We start from the raw sequence: 21,709 nt of genomic DNA, 5'->3' as shown, positions 1-21,709 counted from the left end.
GGGGATAGATAGATAGACGGGATGGATAGATAGGTAGACGGGGGGATGGGGATAGATAGATAGACGGGGTGGATGGGGATAGATAGATAGACGGGGTGGATAGGGATGGATAGATAGGTAGACGGGGGGATGGGGATGGATAGATAGATGGGGTGGATGAGGACAGATAGGTAGACGGGGGGATGGGGATGGATAGATAGACGGGGTGGATGAGGACAGATAGATAGACGGAGGGATGGGGATAGATAGATAGACGGGATGGATAGATAGGTAGACGGGGGGATGGGGATAGATAGATAGACGGGGTGGATGGGGATGGATAGATAGACAGGGTGGATGGGGATGGATAGATAGGTAGACGGGGGATGGGGATGGATAGATAGACGGGGTGGATGAGGACAGATAGAGAGACGGGGGGATGGGGACGGATAGATAGACGGGGTGGATGAGGACAGATAGATAGACGGAGGGATGGGGGTGGATAGATAGAGAGACGGGGGGATGGGGACGGATAGATAGAGAGACGGGGGGATGGGGGTGGATAGATAGATAGACGGTGGGATGGGGATGGATAGACGGGGTGGATGAGGACAGATAGATAGATGGAGGGATGGGGATAGATAGATAGACGGGGGGATGGGGATAGATAGATAGACGGGGTGGATAGGGATGATAGATAGGTAGACGGGGGGATGGGGATGGATAGATAGACGGGGTGGATGAGGACAGATAGATAGACGGGGTGGATGGGGATGGATAGATAGATAGACGGTGGGATGGGGATGGATAGACGGGGTGGATGAGGACAGATAGATAGACGGAGGGATGGGGATAGATAGATAGACGGGGTGGATAGGGATGGATAGATAGGTAGACGGGGGGATGGGGATGGATAGATAGGTAGACGGGGGGATGGGGATGGATAGACGGGGTGGATGAGGACAGATAGATAGACGGGGTGGATGAGGATGGATAGATAGATAGACGGTGGGATGGGGATGGATAGACGGGGTGGATGAGGACAGATAGATAGACGGAGGGATGGGGATAGATAGATAGACGGGGTGGATAGGGATGGATAGATAGGTAGACGGGGGGATGGGGATGGATAGATAGATGGGGTGGATGAGGACAGATAGGTAGACGGGGGGATGGGGATGGATAGATAGACGGGGTGGATAGGGATGGATAGATAGGTAGACGGGGGGATGGGGATAGATAGACAGACGGGGTGGATGGGGATGGATAGATAGACAGGGTGGATGGGGATGGATAGATAGGTAGACGGGGGGTGGGGATGGATAGATAGACGGGGTGGATGAGGACAGATAGATAGACGGAGGGATGGGGATAGATAGATAGACGGGGTGGATGGGGATGGATAGATAGATGGGGTGGATGAGGACAGATAGATAGATGCAGATGGACATACTGACTGGCCCTGCCAAACACTGTGGCCAGTCGGTCTATGCGCAGTGTTTCGCTGGCCTGCAGGCCCAGTTGGCACCAGCTGGGGACGGAGGTAGCCGCGAGCGAGCGAGAAGGTCGAGTTTCTTGCCTTGCTCAGCAGGCCGGGGCCAGGCGGGCTGCGGGTGGCTGGCGGAGCCCCCAGCACACACTGTCTAACCCAGTCCCGAGTCCCCCCGCCCTGTGCTCTCCAATCTCATTTCACGCTCGAGGAGAGGGGCCGTGGAGGCCCGGGTGCAGCGCTGGATTCTCAACGCTGCATTAAGCACATCTCCAGGGTAACGGGCAACAAGCCAGTTCAGCATGTTCCCGGCCCAGGGGAGCCATGCAGCTACCTGGGCCATGGCCTACAGAGATTAACCCTTCGCAGGGAACAGCCGGCTGCAGCACCGGGGAATGGGTGTGGGGTGTGGCAGGGGGATCAGGGTCTGGCTGGTTCCCAGAGCCTGTCCCCCTCACCGCATTTCTTAGCATCAGGGTGGTACGGGCGGGGGGAGTCCACCTGCTCTGCTCACACAGACAGCCCCCCCAACCCCGCCACAACTCTTCCCAGGTCCCCAGAGCCAAAACTCACAGCTAGATCTGATGCGGGGGTGGATCCTGAGTTTTGGTTCAGCCGATTACAGACAAGGTCAGCTGCAAAACTGATCTGGCAAAAGAACCCAGGAGTCCAGGCTCCCAGCTCCCCTGCTCTAATCACTAGACCCCACTCCCCTCCCAGAGCTAGGGACAGAAGCCAGGAGTCCTGCCTTCTAATCACCCCACCTGTTCTAATAACCCCATACACTGTGTCCCTGAGCCCAGGCTCTCCCACCCCCAGCTCTGCTCCTCAATCCTGACCCGCAGGCCTGCCCTTCCGTTGGGAGCTGAATGGCACCTGAGGGGCTGCCTGCTAACTACCCCGGAGCTTCCCCTAGTGCAGCTGCCCTGTGGCACAGCACCTGCTGCCCCCTCCTCCTGCCGCCCAGGTCCTGCAGCACCCCTGAGCTCCTCATGGCCCTACCTGCCACCATGCCGGCAACGGCGGAGGAGGCATAGCTGCCCTGCCCACCGGTGGGGATGTGCGGGGGGTAGCCAGGCAGGGTGGAACCAACCATCTCGCGCCCTGCAAGGGAGAAGGGATAGGAGGTGTAAGGTGGGACATGGAGGTAGGAGGCAGCCCCGAAAGCAGCCCCCAGCCCAGCTGGACCCTGGCCCGGGGGCCTGATCCTGGGATTAGCCTGCCAGGGAGCCAGGCAGAATGCAGCTACCTAGCTGGAGATCTGCCTAGGGATCTGCAGGTGTGATCCTTCTACCTACTGGAGGGATCTCCCTGGGGATCTCCCTACCTATCTGGGGGGTTGCTATATCTGGGGCTCTACCCACCTACATGATCTCCCTGAGGGATCTGCCTGGGGATCTAGCACCTTACTGACCTGGGAGATCTGCCTGAAGATCTAGTACCTTTGTGATCTGGGGATCTCCCAGGTATTGGGGATCTAGTACCTTAGTGACCTGTGGGATCTGTCTGAAGATCTAGTACCATACTGGCCTGGGGATCTCCCTGGGGGATCTAGTACCTTACTGACCTGGGGATCTCCCTGGGGGGATCTAGTACCTTAGTGACCTGTGGGATCTGTCTGAAGAGCTAGTACCTTTGTGACCTGGGGATCTGTCTGAAGATCTAGTACCATACTGACCTGGGGATCTCCCTGGGGAGCTCTTCCTCTCTGTCTCCTCTCCATTTCCTGCAGCCCCAGATCCCTGTTGGTGACTGTGGGCCACCGCACTCCCATCCCTCAGGGGTCTCTAGGGTCCAGGGTGTTGACGCTGTTCTCCAGCCCCAGGAGCTGCTGGTCTGATCTCCGGGCAGACCCCCCGGCCCGGCTCCCCACTCCTCTTGCCCCTCTCTTACGGATCCAGGCAGCTCTGGCTGGAGCTCATCGAGCAGGTGGAAGCCCCGCTGAACCTACCATGTTCCCCAGGCCAGACGGGTGCTAAGGGTTTAACTGGACAGTGCTACACCCCCGCCTCCCATACTGGGCAACCGTCCCTTGTCTTTCTAACCCTCTTCTACTTTGGCACTGGCAAGAGCCTAAATCCCTGTCTGAGCCTCCTGCACCCCCTGTCCCAGCCCTGCGCTCTGGCGATGACCCCACCAGCCTGAGCGTCGGTGAAGAATGCATGGGAAACATGGAGTGCACGGTGACCCGCAGCAGCAGTGAAAGGTGGCTGGGATGGGCATGGACACAAGGGGCTAGTGAGCACGGCCAAAATGCTCCAGGCCGGGAGCTCGAAGGCCACGTTTTTACATCATGATTTCTATTATGGTAGCACCTGGAAGCCTCAACCAAGATCAGGCCCTGTTGTGGCCAGGTGTTGCCTAGACCCCGACCAAGATCAGGGCCCCATTGCCACACTGACCTGGTGCTAGAGCCAACAGTCTAAACAAACTTCAGAGGATGATTATCCCGTTTCTACAGCTGGGGAAACTGAGGCACAGGGCGTGGCAGGGATTTACCCAAGGTCCCCCAGGGAGTCGGTGGCAGAGCCAGGCCTTGAACCCCGGTGTCCTGTGGCCAAGCTCTGTGCCCTAAGCACCAGGCTGAGGCGAGTGCCTGGAGGGCTCTGGGCAGCCCTGCCTAGCTGTGTTGCTCAAGAGCTCTCTGTGTCTGTGCCCGCCCCACCAGCCGCCCGACCTGCCAGTGCAGGTGGCCTAAGGGTTTGGGTGCCCAACCTGCCCTGGCCTCCACCAGCTAGGGTTGCTACCCTCTGGGACCAGGCTGCTGAAGAGGCGGGGGGGTCAGGGCAGGCGGGCGCAAGGAGGGGGCCGGCTCTGAGATGGCGACGTAGCTGCCATGGGAGGGCCAGGGGATCCAGTCCTCAGTCTGTAGCTCTGTCGCTAGCCAAGGCCTGTAACCCTCCGCCCGCCCCAATTCCTGGATCTCTGGGGTGCTCCCCTGTCTGTAGTGCCCCTCCCTCAGGTATCGGCACAGCTGGCAGGCGGCCTGCAGCCTGAGCTCCTTCCCACCACCCTCCCGAGCTGAGACCCAGCAATTTCCTCTCCTGTGGCCGAGGGGGAGGCCTCCTGGGCTGGAGTCAGCTCTGCAGGTCCCCCTGCTCTCTAGTGGCCTTCTCCGACCCTGCCCTCCACCCCGTGGACTGGATCAGAACCCCAGAACCAAGCCCCCATGGTGGGGGGAGGAGAAGGGGAGTATCACAATCCCAGTCCATAGCCTGAAAGTGCATGTGGCAAATGCAGTTAGCCTGTGGAACTCCTTGCCACTGGGGAGCACTGGGGCCAGGAGGGTTCCAAAGCAGAGGAGACACTGATGGATAAATGGGCACAGGCCCACCTCCATTAGCTGGGATCTAACCCCTTCTGCCCCAGGGCACGAGCCAGCCATGGCCTGATGGTGTCAGGGAGAAACATCCCCTGGGAGCAGGTGATTCCTGAACTACCCACTGCCCACTTGGGGTGCAGGGGAGGGCCCTGGAACCTTCCTCTGGAGCAGCTGGGACTGGCCCCACGCAAGACAAAACCGCCGGAGGGTGGGTCCAGTGCTGCCGCCCCTGCTCCCAGCTAATGGCCCAAACTGCCCCAAATCTTGGGAGGCCTCAGAGCCTGGTGTTCTAATCCCAGGAGGGGGCCTAACCCTGGGGCCAGGCAGCTGCCCCTCTGCTGGGCCACTCAAATCCCTGTCTCTGGAGAATCCCCATTCTCCAAGAGCAGTTCGGGGCGGGGGACACACAGCAGAGTGGCGAGCCCTGTTAGCCGGCCGGGGGCTGAGGAGGCAAGCTGTGGGAGGGCAGATGGAGCGGGGAGGCATCTGAGAGCCCGGGCAGGGCTCCCCCCGGGTCTGGCTGGGGAGGGCACGGCAGCAGTGTTTGAACTCCAGCCCATCTGGCCCCCAGCCAGAGCCCTCAGCCCAACAAAAGGACAATTGAGGAGGGCGGGGACAGGAAATGCACCTTTGGTCTCAAGCCAAGGTGGAGGGGGGAAGGACCCGCCCATGTTCAGATCCCGCGGCTAAGGGGTTCCTGGACTATGAACAGGACACCAGTGGGCTGGGCTAAAGTAGAAGCTCAATGGTTCTGTGCGGGGCACGGTCCAGAACTGCTGCCCAGCTCCAGCAGGGAGCCCAGAACCCAGTTGTCCCTGGGTCCAGACCCCAGCGCGAGCCAGACTCCAGAACCTGCCCCTGCCTGGGCTCTCGAGGGAACCCAGAACACACTGGCCTGCTGGGTTCTGGAGGGAGGCTAGAACCTGGCTTCGCATAAATTCTGCCCAGGTCTAAAACACTCCAGAACCCACACTTGAGCTGCCTTCTCCGAGGGGAATCCACAGACCCAAACTCCCACTTGACCCACAAGTGAGTCTAGAACCCATGCCCACAGACAGCTGCCAGGAGGAGCCTGGAACCCAAATCTCTAACCAGCTGCTGGAAGGAAATGTCCTCCTATAAACTGGGGTCTGGAGAGGGGGTCCAGAACCTGATTTGCCAGCTGGGCTCTCGAGTGAGTCTTGCAGCTCAGGTCAGAGGAAGGGCTGTCAGCCTAGAACCCCGGGGATTGTCCCTGCATTGCTAGATGCCAGCCGCTGCCAACAGCCCCTGCTGCACCACAGCCATACCTGGGACGAGGCCCTGGCCAGGAAAGTGGCCGTAGATGGCGGAGCAGTGGGGGAAGGCGCTGAAGGGCGGCCCGGGCTGCAGGTCCGAAAAGGCGGTGCTAGATAAAGAGGAAGGGGTGGCGCTCGGGCTGGAGGCCCCGTGGGTCTCCTGCTTTACAAGGAAAGGGGAGTGAGGGTCTGGGGGGAGGGGGATGGTGAAAAAAAAAAGAGACAGGAGATGAAATGAAAATGGGCTGAAATGATCACAGGGCCGGTGCCTGGGATCTGGAGCCAGGGTGTGGGATCACAAAGGGGGCACTGGATCCCCTGCCCTTCCCCACACTCCCCACCCCACCCCGGCCCACTGGTGGAGCAGAGGAGGAGGGGCTGGGCAGCAGAAGGCTGGCCAAAGGGAGGGGAGGCGAAGGGGAATGGCAGTGCTGCGCAGTGGGAGGGGCAGGGCCATGTACTGGCGCTGGTGAGGCTGTACCAGGGTGGGGCAGGAGGGGGCGTCAGTGCAATGTCGTGGCGGGCGGGTGCATAGTGCCATGCAGTGGGGGGCAGGGCTGTGCAGTGGGGGTCACTGTGTGTGTGCAGTGGGGGCAGGGCTGTGCAGTGGGGCAGGGCTGTGCAGTGGGGGTCACTGTGTGTGCGCGGTGCGGGAAGGGCTGTGGATTGGGGGTCACTGTATGTGTGCAGTGGGGCAGGGCTGTGCAGTGGGGGTCACTGTGTGTGTGCGGTGGGGGCAGGGCTGTGCAGTGGGGCAGGGCTGTGGATTGGGGGTCACTGTGTGTGTGCAGTGGGGGCAGGGCTGTGCAGTGGGGGTCACTGTGTGTGTGCGGTGGGGGCAGGGCTGTGCAGTGGGGGTCACTGTGTGTGCGCGGTGCGGGAAGGGCTGTGGATTGGGGGTCACTGTATGTGTGCAGTGGGGCAGGGCTGTGCAGTGGGGGTCACTGTGTGTGTGCGGTGGGGGCAGGGCTGTGCAGTGGGGCAGGGCTGTGGATTGGGGGTCACTGTGTGTGCACGGTGCAGGCAGGGCTGTGCAGTGGGGGACACTGTGTGTGTGCGCGGTGCGGGCAGGGCTGTGCAGTGGGGGGCAGGGCTGTGCAGTGGGGGGTCACTGTGTGTGTAATGGAGGCAGGGCTGTGCAGTGGAGCAGGGATGTGCAGTGGGGGTCTCTGTTTGTGTGCGGTGCGGGCAGGGCTGTGCAATGGGGCAGGGCTGTGGATTGGTGGTCACTGTGTGTGTGCGGTGTGGGCAGGGCTGTACAATGGGGCAGGGCTGTGGATTGGGGGTCACTGTGTGTGTGAAGTGGGGCAGGGCTGTGCAGTGGGGGTCACTGTGAGTGTGCGGTGTGGGCAGGGCTGTACAATGGGGCAGGGCTGTGGATTGGGGGTCACTGTGTGTGTGCAGTGGGGGGCAGGGCTGTGCAGTGGGGGTCACTGTGTCTTTGCAGTGGGGGCAGGGCTGCGCAGTGGGGCAGGGCTGTGGATTGGGGGTCACTGTGTGTGTGCGGTGGGGGCAGGGCTGTGCAGTGGGGGTCACTGTGTGTGCGCGGTGCGGGAAGGGCTGTGGATTGGGGGTCACTGTATGTGTGCAGTGGGGCAGGGCTGTGCAGTGGGGGTCACTGTGTGTGTGCGGTGGGGGCAGGGCTGTGCAGTGGGGCAGGGCTGTGGATTGGGGGTCACTGTGTGTGCACGGTGCAGGCAGGGCTGTGCAGTGGGGGACACTGTGTGTGTGCGGTGCGGGCAGGGCTGTGCAGTGGGGGGCAGGGCTGTGCAGTGGGGGGTCACTGTGTGTGTAATGGAGGCAGGGCTGTGCAGTGGAGCAGGGATGTGCAGTGGGGGTCTCTGTTTGTGTGCGGTGCGGGCAGGGCTGTGCAATGGGGCAGGGCTGTGGATTGGTGGTCACTGTGTGTGTGCGGTGTGGGCAGGGCTGTACAATGGGGCAGGGCTGTGGATTGGGAGTCACTGTGTGTGTGAAGTGGGGCAGGGCTGTGCAGTGGGGGTCACTGTGAGTGTGCGGTGTGGGCAGGGCTGTACAATGGGGCAGGGCTGTGGATTGGGGGTCACTGTGTGTGTGCAGTGGGGGGCAGGGCTGTGCAGTGGGGGTCACTGTGTCTTTGCAGTGGGGGCAGGGCTGTGCAGTGGGGCAGGGCTGTGGATTGGGGGTCACTGTGTGTGTGCAGTGGGGGGCAGGGCTGTGCAGTGGGGGTCACTGTGTGTGCGCGGTGGGGGCAGGGCTGTGCAGTGGGGCAGAGCTGTGGATTGGGGGGTCAGTGTGTGTGTGCAGTGTGGGCAGGACTGTGCAGTGGGGGTCATTGTGTGTGCGCGGTGGGGGCAGGGCTGTGCAGTGGGGCATAGCTGTGGATTGGGGGTCACTGTGTGTGCGCGGTGCGGGCAGGACTGTGCAATGGGGGTCACTGTGTATGTGCAGTGGGGGCAGGGCTGTGCAGTGGAGCAGGGCTGTGCAGTGGGGGTCTCTGTTTGTGTGCAGTGGGGCAGGGCTGTGGATTGGGGGTCACTGTGTGTGCGCGGTGGGGGCAGGGCTGTGCAGTGGGGCAGGGCTGTGCAGTGGGGGTCACTGTGTGTTTGCAGTGGGGGCAGGGCTGTGCAGTGGGGCAGGGCTGTGCAGTGGGGGTCACTGTGTGTGCGCGGTGGGGGCAGGGCTGTGCTGTCCGGGGTAGGAGTAAGGTCCCAACAGAAATTCCATCTCCCTATTTGCCTTCCCCAGAGGTTCATTTCCCTGGGGGATGCAGGGCGGGGGCAGTTGCGAGCACCTCCCGCAGGGTCCCCCAGGCAGCAGGGTCCCGGTGGGTGCTGGTCCTGTAGCCCCTGGCCCTGACATCTCTTCACACCCACGCCAGCCCCAGCCTGCCCTTGACTCCCCCGGCTGTGGGGGGCAAGCCTCGAGGGGCAGCCTTTACCTGTCACGGTCGCGTATGGCTGGGGGGCGGCCAGGCCGCGGCCGAGTGGCGTGTTGGAGGGGGTCAGTGCGGCTTTGCCGTCATCCAGTGCACTGCTCAGCAGGGGCAGTGGGTAGAGACCCTGGGGGAGGGGGCAACAGAAAGGTCAGTGACCCCTAGTAAGGTTCAGCCCCCCGAGTCCTCCTAAGACCCTCATACTGCTCACCCCCCAGGGGAGCCCCCAGTACTGGTCATCCCCCCCAGCTGGGACCTCCAGTACTGCTCAGCCCCCCTGAGAACCTCCAATACTTCTCACCCCCCCAGCTGGGACCCCCAGTACTGTTCAGCCCCCCCAATGGGAACCCCCCCAATGCTGCTCACCCACCACTGGGACCTCCCAGTACTACTCACCTCCTGCGAGGACCCTCCCCAATACCGCTCACCCACCCTGGGGCCCCCAGTACCGCTCACCCCAGAGGGCCCACCATACTGATCGCACCCCCCCGCTGGAACCCTCCAGTACTGCTCCCCCCCACTAGAACCCCCAGTACAAACCCCGTAATACTGCTCAACACCCCCTCCCCGCTGGGACCCTCCCAATACTGCTCACCCCCCACTGGGACCCCCAATACTGCTCAGACCCCACTGGGACCCCCAATACTGCTTCCCCCCCACTGGGAAAGCCCCCAATACTGCTCCCCTCCCCCCCCGCTGGGACCTCCCAATACTGCTCCCCCCGCACTGGGACCCCCAATACTGCTCCCCCCCCCGCTGGGACCTCCCAATACTGCTCCCCCCCGGCTGGGACCTCCCAATACTGCTCATCCCCCAGAGCGATGGGCATGACCCGGACCTGCTCGCCCTTGGCATGGCTGGGGGAGGCGTAGGCCTCGGGGAAGTGCTGCCGCTCGAAGGGGCACTCCAGTGGCTCCAGGGGGGGCTGGCCGAAGGCCTCGGAGCGCAGCTGCTTGCGGGCAGCACGGGGGCCGCTCTGGGTGTCCATCCTGAGCCGGCAGCTTTCCGGGTCGCCTGCCGGGCAGAGCAGCCATGAGACCCCGCTCCAACGGGCGGGCATGACCTGATCCCACAACCAGCCACGGGCACGGCCTGATCCCCGACTGGCCCCCCAGCCACACATGGCCTGATCCCCGACCAGCCCCCCCACAACCGGCCACGGGCCCGGCCCGATCCCCGACTGGCCCCCCAGCCACGGGCATGGCCTGATCCCCGACCGCCCCCCCCCCAACCAGCCACAGGCACGGCCCGATCCCCGACTGGCCCCCCGACCACGGGCAAGGTCCTGCCCCCCAGCCAGCCCATAGCTCCTCCAGGCCTGGCCCAGCTGCCCCAGGGATGCCCGGGCACCACCCAGCAGCGTGATGACACCACAGAGGGCATCGCTGCCTGCTGGGCCCTGGGCTGGGCATGGCAGACTGAGACCCGCCGCGTGGGAGCTGCCCTGGGCCCCGCCGGTCTCAGCGCCGCCTCCCCCGGGGGGGCTGGTAGGAGCAGCCCTGGCCCGGTCTCTGTCGCCCTCACGGGGTGTTCGCACCCACCCCGGGGCTAAGACGCCGGACTCCTCTGTCCCCATCTGCTGCCAGCCCAGCCCCAGAGAAGCCCCCCCAGCACCGTCCCACCCCCACTCACTGTCGTCCAGCTTCCTCTTGTTGTCGCTGCTGGCCTGGGCGATGCCCAGGAGCCCACTGATGGAGTAGGTGGAGCCCAGCGAGTCCGACTGGGGTGACTCCGGGGGGGTCACGGCCGAGCTGGGGACTGAAAACAACCCCCGCCGGGTCAGTAAGTCCTGGAGCAAGCACCAGGAGAGGGGGTGGGCACGACGCCAGGACACCTCGCCCCATGGCGCTGGGTCGTGCCACGCGCCCCGAGGACAGGGGCAAGGCTGGGTATCCCAGGCCACCCAGGGGAATCATCCCTTGCAGATGTGCCTGGTGCACCGGGGACTCTGGGCGCTCCAAGCCTGACGGCAGCTGGCTCTGTGACCCGTCCCTTCTCTGTGCCCGTTTCCCTGTCTGGGGCAATAGCACAGGGTGGTCAAAAATGGAGGGCATTTTCCACAGAAAATTTCCATTTTTTGGTGGAAATTCAAATACTAAAAAAATTCAGAAAAAAACAGAAAATGTTTTATTTGGCAATGCTGCTGCAGTGCCTTCTGGGAGTTATAGTTTGGGTGCCTTGAGTCCCTGTTCTCCTCTATAAGCCAGGATCCGGGGTGAGACTACATCTCCCATGGTGCACCACAGAAGCATGGCAGCTGGGAGTCCCTGGCTATGGTGCATCATGGGGGATGGCCCCAGCCAAGAAGCCCAGCCCATAAAGGAAAACAGTGATATGGGGCAATGAACTACAACTCCCATGAGGCACCAGGGCACATTTCTGAATTGAAACATTTCAGTTTGGGAGCATTTGGGGTTTTTTATTTAAAAAAATCTAGATTTTTCTGCAGGAAACTGACGCTTTTCATGAAAAATTCCATTTTGTTGAAAACTCAAGTTTTGAGACTCACTCAGGCTGTGCCCGGGGCTCAGGGCTTTGGAGGCCGCGCAGTTGTCCATCGGGAGGTTGAATGGCTGCTGGACTTTGGTCCGGATGATTCTGATGGGGAAAAAGGGTATCAGAAAAATTAAATGGCAGGCCCTGGGCGTGGGCATGCCCAGTGTGAGAGCCGGGGCTGCTCCAGCACAGACTGGCTGGACCGACTCCTGTCCAGAAGGAAGCTGGAGGCAGGTCCCCTGGACTTCGGGGAGTGGTTCCTAGCACAGACTGGGGAGAGATTCATCCCTGGGCAAAGTCCTAGGTACCACTTCAGTCCCACTTTGCCTGTGGGGCATCGCAAAGTATTTTAGCCCCACGTTCCAGATGGGGAAACCGAGGCACAGAGAGGGGAAAGGGAGCAGGACTGAAATGGTGTCCAGGCTTTGTGGGATTTAAGTGGTACCAAGGCCTAATAACTCCACCGGACCCGTGTTGGGCACCTCCTTGCCTTTCCCAGGGGATGGGGGTCATAAGAACATAAGAATATAAGAATGGCCAGACTGGGTCAGACCAAAGGTCCATCCAGCCCAGTATCCTGTCTACCGACAGTGGCCAATACCAGGTGCCCCAGAGGGAGTGAACCTACCAGGTAATGATGAAGTGATCTCTCTCCTGCCATCCATCTCCACCCTCTGACAAACAGAGGCTAGGGACACCATTCCTTACTCATCCTGGCTAATAGCCATTAATGGACTTAACCTCCATGAATTTATCCAGTTCTCTTTTAAACCCTGTTATAGTCCTAACCTTCACAACCTCCTCAGGCAAGGAGTTCCACAGGTTGACTGTGCGCTGAGTGAAGAAGAACTTCCTTTTATTTGTTTTAAACCTGCTGCCCATTCATTTCATTTGGTGGCCCCTAGTTCTTATATTATTGGAACAAGTAAATAACTTTTCCTTATTCACTTTCTCCACACCACTCATGATTTTATAAACCTCTATCACATCCCCCCTTAGTCTCCTCTTTTCCAAGCTGAAAAGTTCTAGCCTCTTTAATCTCTCCTCATATGGGACCCATTCCAAACCCCTAATCATTTTAGTTGCCCTTCTCTGAATGGTTTCAGAGTAGCAGCCGTGTTAGTCTGTATTCGCAAAAAGAACAGGAGGACTTGTGGCACCTTAGAGACTAACCAATTTATCTGAGCATAAGCTTTCATGAGCTGAACCTTTTCTAATGCCAGTATATCTGTTTTGAGATGAGGGGACCACATCTGTCGGCAGTATTCAAGATGTGGGCGTTCCATGGATTTATATAAGGGCAATAAGATATTCTCCGTCTTATTCTCTATCCCTTTTTTAACGATTCCTAACATCCCGTTTGCTTTTTTGACGGCCGCTGCACACTGCATGGACTCTTCAGAGAACTATCCATGATGACTCCCAGATCTTTCTCCTGATTACTTGTAGCTACATTAGCCCCCATCATATTGTATGTATGGTCGGGGTTATTTTTTCCAATGTGCATTACTTTACATTTATCCACATTAAATTGCATTTGCCAGTTTGTTACCCAGTCACTTAGTTTTGTGAGATCTTTTTGAAGTTCTTCACAGTCTGCTTTGGTCTTAACTATCTTGACCAGTTTAGTATCATCTGCAAACTTTGCCACCTCACTGTTTTCCCCTTTCTCCAGATCATTTATAAAGAAGTTGAATAGGATTGGTCCTAGGACTGACCCTTGGGGAACACCACTCGTTACCCCTCTCCATTCTGAAAATTTACCATTTATTCCTACCCTTTGTTCCCTGTCTTTTAACCAGTTCTCAATACATGAAAGGATCTTCCCTCTTATCCCATGACAACTTAATTTACATAAGAGCCTTTGGTGAGGGAACTTGTCAAAGGCTTTCTGGAAATCTAAGTACACTATGTCCACTGGGGTCCCAACTAAATGAGAGTGGGGGGATCCCCGACGGATAGGAGGGGTTCCTGGGAGATGGAAGGGGACAGGATTGGCTACATCTAGGGGAGATGGGTGGGGATCCCCCAGGGCCGGACCCTTGCCACCTCCAACCTGTTAATGGAGCTGACACTGGGCACGGTGTCGTTGTCACAGACGCCCTCGGCCAAAAGGCGGTCGCGGATCTCCCAGGCAAACATGGTGGGGTTCTGCCGCTTATAGTCCCCAATCTTCTCCACCACCTTGGGGGTGGCCACCTTGGGCTTGGAGCCGCCGATCACGCCGGGCCGGATGCTGCCAGTTTCGTAGTACCTACTCCAATAGAGAAAGCAAGAGGGTTACCGGGTAAAGCGAGGGAAGTGGAGGGCGGGCGCTGCTGGAGTATGAGCGCTTGGGGGGTCTATGCTGTGATACCTCCCTCCCTATGGACTGAGCCAGGGGCTCGTCTTTCAGCACAGTACTGCAATCGCTCAGCGTGAAATGAACAGCTGGTTCCTCCCGGCTCACTGAGTGCCTTTAGCCCCAGATGGGGAAACTGAGGCACGGAGAGGTAACAGGGCATCACCCCAGTCTCCGATGGGGTCTTTGTAAATAGTCAGAGGGTGTCCAGCCTCGGGGAACTATATCAAGCTGTTACCTGATCAGGCATGTCCCACTTCCTCCAGCCATCCGTTCCTACTGTGCCCACCACAGTGGTGTCTGGTGCCACTTTGGGACCCTGGGCTGGGGCTGGTTGAATTACTTATTGCAAACAAATGACCCTCCCCATACAGTCCCTCCCAAGCCACCCCCAGCTCGGCAGGACTGTCCCCAGCCTAGGGCACGCTGCATGGTAACTCACAAGCACTTCGGAGACTAACCGGTGGCAGGGGATGTACTGAATATTGGGGTGAAGAACCCATTCATGCTACTCTACCAAACTCCTGGCACCATCCACCCCTGAGCCCACCACCCGTGGCAGCAACCGCTGGCTCCTGTGTGGAGGTGGGGGTTTCCCAGCCACTCTGCGCCAGCCAACTAGCCTTGCTGGGAGCCAGGTGCAGGGATGGCCAGAGACCATAGTTTCTGGAGCTGTTTGAGCAGAGAGTCCTGTCCCTCCATGCCGAGAGCTGCTTGCCCAAGAGGACCCCAGCCAAGTGTAGGCCCTGAGATCATTGTCTTCATTGACAGACGGGAAACTGAGGCATGCAGAACTACAGGGACAGGCCCAAGGTCACATGGGATCGGGGGCAGAGCCAGGAATTGAACCCTGGGCTCTTGAGCACCAGACAGTGCCCTAGCCACTAGACCAACCTTTGTGCCCACTTAGCTCTGCCCAGGCAGATTCTAGTTACCCTGGCTGAGCTCTTTGCAGCAGGACTGTTCCCAGACTGGATGGTGAGCTGTGCCGCCTGTAACAGCCCCTGGCCCGGCTCCTCCCATGGAGGGCAAGCTGGGGGGACTCTGCTGGGATCTGCTGGGAAGCCGGGTGTGACTGGCCAGGAGACTGTGAGGCCGCGTCCCAGCTCCACTGCCAGCCAGCAAACATCTCCCGCTTCTGCGCTTACCTGCCCAGGATTTTGCTGACGCAGCCATGGCTGACCCGCAGCTGGCGGGAGATGTCGCAGGGCCGCACGCCCTGGTGAGCCAGGTCCACGATGCGCTGCCTGACCACTTCTGGCAGGGGGCGGCCATTCACAAAGGCCCCGCCCAGCTGGTTCAACCCGCCGTGCCCTGCCAAGAGACAAAGCCAGCCCCAGGCAGGCCAGGGGAGGCCTGGTATTACTTAGGGGCCATGTACCGCAGCTGGTTACGCGCACTGGCTCAGCCCCGAGAGATCAGGCTGTGTGCAGAACCCCCAGGGATGTTCTCTGGCCGGGGTCCTGCAGGCACCAGACGCATCGCACTGTCTCCCAGCCTTAGACTCCATGGATCAATGAGATTTTTAGCAAACTTTGGGCTGCTAACAAGTGAGATTCCTGGAGCCCAACCAGGGTCACCAACACCTGTGATTCCATCACGGGGCTCGCGATATTAGCTGTTTTCCTTCAAGCCACAGCTCCTAGAGTCACAGGATGACAAGAGAATCTCCACTGGCATTTTATTAAAAAGTAAGTAAGTTTCTGTCTCTCATGGCTGGGGAGAAAATGTGACCCCCAACATGAGCCCAATGGCTCGAACCCCGGAAAGCAAAATCTCCTGATTTGTTTAGCCTGGCTCGGGATCTATGCTCCCTAGGTATTGGTGGCACTGCTAACAGCCTCTGTTCGTCCCCAGGGATGGCACAGGCCCTGGCTTTCCTGGCACCAGCCTCACCCAAAGATATATTCTGGTAGCACCTCAGAGCCCTGGTCCGAGATTAGGTGCTGCACAGGCAAACCAAACAAACATAGATTAGATCTGAGATTGTTGGACAGAGCAGATCCAAGGGATAAGGGTGTGTGTTAAATGGGTGATGTGTAGGAATTCTCACTGGAGCTGTTTTAGGTGGAACAAGCAGCGACACCTATCATTAAGGTGGTCTGATACTTCCCATTACGAACCCCTGTTTTCAGTTGTGTATAACTTTGCAAACTTAAACTTTCAGGGTTGAAATTTTCCAGGCCAGGGTCTGCCACAGGCTGAACTGATTTGGAAAGTTTCAGCTAAAATGGTTCTGCTGTTTCCAAGACCGAGACTGGCGGGGAAATACATGGCTTTGCACATGTCAAAAATGTCGAGAAGCTCTAACACCTCCATGCTTTGGAGGAAGAACTTGAAATTTGGCAGGGGGAGGTTGCCCTTGGATCAGTGAGGTGCCTTTTGCCATCCCCATGCAAATTCACTTAAAGTTGGCCATTTGATGAGCCCCTAAAATCTCAGTTCACACATGCTCAGTGGAGACTTGTTAGAGTTTGGCAGCTAAATTCTCCAAAGATTCCATCTGCCCTGAGTGCGCTCTATCCCCTCACATGTGACTGGATGTTGCATGCTCCAGCCCCACAGTGCGAATGAGCATGCTCCATCCCAGGGCTGCAGGAGCGGAGCAGGACTTTCCCAGCAACTAGGGTGACCAGATGTCCTGATTTTATAGGGACAGTCCCGATTTTTGGGTCTTTTTCTTATATAGGCTCCGATTACCCCCCACCCCTTGTCCCAATTTTTCACATTTGCTGTCTGGTCACCCTACCTGCAACTGATCCTCCTAGAGGCTGGGGCTGCTGTGGTGCTGGGATCAGGGAGACTGTCTGTCCCGTGCATTCAGCAATTCCCCCTCCAGGCCTCCAGGCTAATGCCAAGGGGGAGGAATGGGGGAGGGTGAACAGGAGATGTAGTGTGGTGGGGGACAGCAGTGGAAGAGGACAGGGAGAGGTTAGAACTGGATGGGGGCAGAAGAGTCCATCCCCACTAGACACACTCCCCATCAGAGCCCAGAATGGAACCCAGGAGTCCTGAGTCTCCCTGTTCCTCTGCTGTCTAGGAAATAGCCATGAAGCCCCCTGGAAAAAAAATGATGATTGGGGTGGGGGCAGAAATCGGAATTTTTTATTTAAATACATTTTTGGATTTTATTGAAATGACAATAAGTTTTTCTTTTTAAAAATACACCTGTTTCAAAGGCAATCTGAATGTCATATGAAATATGTTCAGGGCTAACGCTTGTTATAATTTCTTCAAACATTTCAATACAAATAAATTGGCTGAATCCATGAGCCTCCAGCAAAACCTTTGCACTAACAGCTGCTTGTCTCTAGAAAGAAAGAATGAGGGGCGAGACATCTAAGTTTGGAAGCCGAGCTTTGTAAATGTGGCACACTAGGTCCTGTGCTGTATTAAGGTGACCTGGGACTGTGCTAGGGGGTGCAAGAGCCTGGCAAAGTCATCCCAGGCATTGAGACCTGGCCTCTGATGCCAGCAGACGCCACTGGGATCATCCTCTGAGCCCACCTGGGCCATCTCATACTGCTGGTTTATAGCTTCTGGTCAGACTAGCTCCGTTCTCACATTATGACAACCATGGAAACGCACTCTCCAGCTCATGGAAAAACACGGAATGCCGGTAACGGCCAGCCCTTGCTTCTGGTTGGATCTGGGCCCTTCACGTAAAGAGCCTCGCTCTGTCGCCTTGTGAGCATACACGGGCAGAGAGGCAAACACACCGAAATCCATTCATTTCCGCGCCAGCCTCCCTCTCTGACTCCAGAAACTGCAGTGCGACTGGCATGTGGGTCACACCAGCAGAAGTCGTGGAGTGATGTGCGTTTCTGGGGGCGGGGGTGGGAGGGGTTAGGTAGCAAGGGAGAGGGAGCAGAATGTGCAATGCTGCTGTCAAGGCAGGGTCAGTTTCAACGTCTGGGAGCTGAAGGAAAAAACCTGTAAGGGCTGCAGGTTGTCAAAGAGACCCTGTTTAGGAATATTGTCAAGAAATCCCTGTAAAAAGGGAACATGCGCCAAACGTGAACTGTGCCACAAAGAGATGCGAGGCCTGCGTGTCACAATGAACCACCATGAAAAATGCTCCTCAGAAGGGAACAACTTTGTGAACATGTCTGGTCTGGATCTGATCTGGATCAGTTGGTTAGTAAACTTATTTTTGCATCATTCTCAAATACTAGTTACCATGCCTTACCGCCCTAGCAAGTGACACCGTAGATTATGGTCATTCGGTTGTGTTTTGAGGGCATTGCTTACATAGGGATTTCAAAATGTTGGTGTTCCGAATAGAACTGTCACGTTACTTTGTTGTGGGAGGATTTATTGACTACTGCTGGACTTCGGAGGGTCATTTTTTTTATTGCTCAATCTAATCAAACACCCTGGGTGACGATTTCCCGTTTAAAAGTAAAGGGTTATTTGGCATCTAGGAACGGTAACAATTTTTTCCAAGCTGTTTGGTGTGTTGCTAGAGATAAGGTTTTAAACAGATTGAGATATTCCCTATGGTTTGTTATTTTCCCTATAACACTGGATTTAGAGTAAATATCTTTTAAACAGTGGTGCAAACAGCTGCAGGAGGAGGAATCTATCATACAATCTCATTTTTTACAAAGCAGTGCAAGGCACAATACTCCGTGAGCGAGAGTGACTTTTTTACCGCTTTGTTTCAGGGTCCAGCCTAGACATAAATGGTCCATCATCTGCACTGTCTGCAACTTCAGAGTCATCTGCCGGTGCCGCCAGCAGTGCTGCAAGTAAACAGGTTTCAGAGGAGCAGCCATGTTAGTCTGTATTCGCAAATAGAAAAGGAGAACTCGTGGCACCTTAGAGACTAACCAATTTATTTGAGCATAAGCTTTCGTGAGTTACAGCCCACTTGATTGGATGCAGCTACATCCGATGAAGTGAACTGTAGCTCACGAAAGCTTATGATCAAATAAATTGGTTAGTCTCTAAGGTGCCACAAGTCCTCCTGTTCTTTTTAAGTAAACAAGTGTCAGGCAGTAAATTACTTGGATTAAAAAAAACAACAAACCAAACTTGCCTTCATTGTCCAGTAAAACTATGGATGAGTTTGTAACCAGGAGCAGCAAATTCCACAAAGACTCCACAGATGCAAAGATTGCTCGATTCATTTGGGCAACAAATTCTCCCTTTCGTCTTGTTCAGGACAAACATTTGATTGCCATGGTTCAATCTCTGAGCAGGCTGCCTCCGCCCGGCAGAGCAGCCACTGCTGAACAGATGCTGGATACAGCGCATGAGAAGGGCATTGAACAGTTTGCAAAAAACATTGATGAGAAATTTGTTAATCTGAGTCTTGATGGGTGAAGCAATGTACACAATCATCTAGTAATAGGTGCTTGCGTGACAACAGAAGATGCGGTTGGCTGTCTTATAGAAACAACTGATACATCATGAAATGCCCGTTCAGCAAAGTACTTAAAAGAAGTAGCAGGAAGAGTGATAACAAACCATGAACAAAAAACCAAGTGTCAGGTGTGTAGCTTTGTCCCAGACAATGCTGCCAATGTAGCAAAGATGAGAAGAAATCTAGAAGCAAGATAATGAAGGGAACCCTGACACTTATAACCTGTGGGTGCAGGGCTCATGTGATGCATCTTTTAGCCAAAGACTTAAGTACAACTCCAGGAATCAAGGAAAATGTTGTTGAAATTGCAAAATATTTCCAGAACAACCACGCTGCTTCAGCGTCACTGAAGAGAGCAGGAGGATTCAAACGAAGTCCCCTCCTAGGTGTACAATGGGCTTTCAATGGCAGTTTGAAGCTGTTTATTAAGAACTGGCCTGTTCTGACGGCAATTTATGAGGAAAATCGTGACAAAGTAGATGGAAATCTCCCAGCCAAAGTAGCCAACCAACAACAAGAGAAGTGGAGAAGGACATTGGCTATCCCGAATCCTGCCTTGGACAAACGGCAGCAGGGTGCTGCTGAATTGCTGCTGGTGTGGAAATGTGGAAAGAACTTCAAGAGACGCTGAAGAAAGAAATAGCCCCCAACAGAGGTAAATTGCAGGCAGGAGAGAAATGGCGGGATCCAGCACTTCCTCCAAGTCATGTTCTTGTCGATATTCTCAACCCAGCAGACCCAGGGAGATGTGTAACTGCAGAAGATGCTGCTCTGATGTGGCACCTAAGAATCACACATCAATCATCCCAACCATCATAAATTCCAGGCTGAAGGTGAACCCTGCAAGCAGCACGTGTTGGCTGCTCATGTTTTAAAGGAAAGTCCCACCACTGAACGGGTGAAAGTCACTGGCGAAGCACCTGGAACCAGTTTGGTGAAGTGTTAGCCCAGTTTTTGCAGCAGTCACCTCTTCTGAAGGTGCAGAGAGAACATGTTCTTCATTTGATGGGGGAGGGATAGCTCAGTGGTTTGAGCATTGGCCTGCTAAACCCAGGGTTGTGAGTTCAATCCTTGAGGGGGCCATTTAGGGATCTGGGGCAACTATGGGAGATTGGTCCTGCTTTGAGCAGGGGGTTGGACTAGATGACCTCCTGAGGTCCCTTCCAACCCTGATATTCTATGATTCACAGATGAGAAGTCGACTGCGAGTTGAAAAAGTCAGTGAGATCTACTAGTTTGAAGGACAACCTAAGTCACTTAGGAGGCTGTTGTCTCATTTCAAGAGACAAGCGTCACTGAGTCCCAGGGTCTAGTCTCTGCCCAGCCTGTCCCCAGTCTTCTGGGAATGACCCCTTCACTGAACCGGGCCCGAAGGACCCGCACAGTTCCACCAGGGCAGGCCCGTGGCCTCCACAGCTCCCACACTCCCTGCAGTGAATCCAGCCAAGCTGACCGGGCCCCTCAGAGCACAATGCTCTCAGGGAATATTCCCACAGGCAGCCTTTCCCAAACAAGGTCACCATTGATTAGTCACCTGGCTACAGAATCTGGACATCCTTTGGTCAGCACAGAGGGGCAGGGGTTACGCCATAGTCCACCCTAGTCCAACCAGTGCCGTGATGAGCCAGCCAAGTAGTGAGGGACTCCACCTCTGGCTCCCTCTCTTGGATCCCCCGGTCCAGGCTCCTGCGCCCCTCCAAAAGGCCCCCTTCTTCCAGCCACCTGACCCCTTGCTCTCCAGCTCCCTTCCACTTCTGGAGTTGTTCTGTCCTTGGGGCAACTCTTTGTCTTGCTGGACCCTCTGTTGATTTGAGTGGGATTGAGCCAGTTCTTTAATGGCTGTATCCATTGCCCCAGACAGCAAAGTGACTCCCCCCACCCCCAACTCCTACACTGCTCCAGTGTTAACCCTTGTCTACCCGCTGGGTAGAAATGCAACATACAAAGGGAAACTGAGGCACGCCAAGGCTGCATAAAAATATTATCGAAAATTCCCACTTCGTCACCTTAGGCAAGTAAGAACTTATGCTCCAGTCACTTTCATTTATGTCGACTTGAAATTTTTCCCAGGCTGACCTGAAATAATCAGATTAATTCACTAACTACAGTTAATCCCTCTGTTCCTTTAACAAATCGTTAAGCTGGAACTGTGAAATATGGTTTGATAAGCGAAGCTGATGTATCCAAAACATCCAAGGTTGTTTTCTTTAATAAAAATAAATTGTAGATGCTGTTTTGGGTGTTTAATTAAATTCCCAGTTAGCATCCAAATGCTGCTTGACACAAACCATGAACAAAAAGTTAATTATCTAGGAAATAAGAAACAGATCAGTCACCATTTTTGAACAGACTAAAAATGTACAGTTGATAAGAATCTGAACATATTACACTATATAATTGTGTAAATAAATGTATGTAGTAAGCGGGGACCCTGCCAGGCCCCAAATCTAGTGTAAAGGCTCCATGTGACTATAAAATGTGCATGTTTTAATGGTTATAGTGCCAATGAGAACAAGCAGAAAAGTG

At 56.1% G+C, this 21,709-nt stretch overlaps 1 protein-coding gene across 12 annotated transcripts in view; it reads right to left on the bottom strand.

Annotated features, from left to right (window-relative positions):
- Nucleotides 1-21,709, bottom strand: part of PAX8 (paired box 8) — a 43,448-nt gene that overhangs the window by 2,528 nt on the left and 19,211 nt on the right. For 3 of the 12 annotated variants that reach the window (XM_075123470.1, XM_075123475.1, XM_075123472.1), the window contains exons 3-11: nt 18,470-18,560; nt 14,964-15,129; nt 13,531-13,731; nt 11,488-11,576; nt 10,611-10,736; nt 9,817-9,992; nt 8,985-9,105; nt 6,080-6,256; nt 2,471-2,572 (exon numbers count right to left, since the gene is read on the bottom strand). In XM_075123470.1, the coding sequence (XP_074979571.1) occupies nt 2,471-2,572; nt 6,080-6,256; nt 8,985-9,105; nt 9,817-9,992; nt 10,611-10,736; nt 11,488-11,576; nt 13,531-13,731; nt 14,964-15,129; nt 18,470-18,539 (1,228 nt within the window). In that variant the 5' untranslated portion in view covers nt 18,540-18,560. Of the gene's footprint in view, nt 1-2,470; nt 2,573-6,079; nt 6,257-8,984; nt 9,106-9,816; nt 9,993-10,610; nt 10,737-11,487; nt 11,577-13,530; nt 13,732-14,963; nt 15,172-18,469; nt 18,561-21,709 lie in introns of all 12 variants that reach the window. The other 9 variants (XM_075123471.1, XM_075123474.1, XM_075123476.1 and 6 more) reach the window with 6 other exon arrangements.

The sequence above is a fragment of the Caretta caretta genome, chromosome 26 (assembly GCF_965140235.1).
Source record: "Caretta caretta isolate rCarCar2 chromosome 26, rCarCar1.hap1, whole genome shotgun sequence".
Classification (NCBI taxonomy): Eukaryota; Metazoa; Chordata; order Testudines; family Cheloniidae; genus Caretta; species Caretta caretta.
The sequence above is the reverse complement of the archived record's forward strand: the minus strand, read 5'-3'. Positions and strand labels throughout refer to the sequence as shown.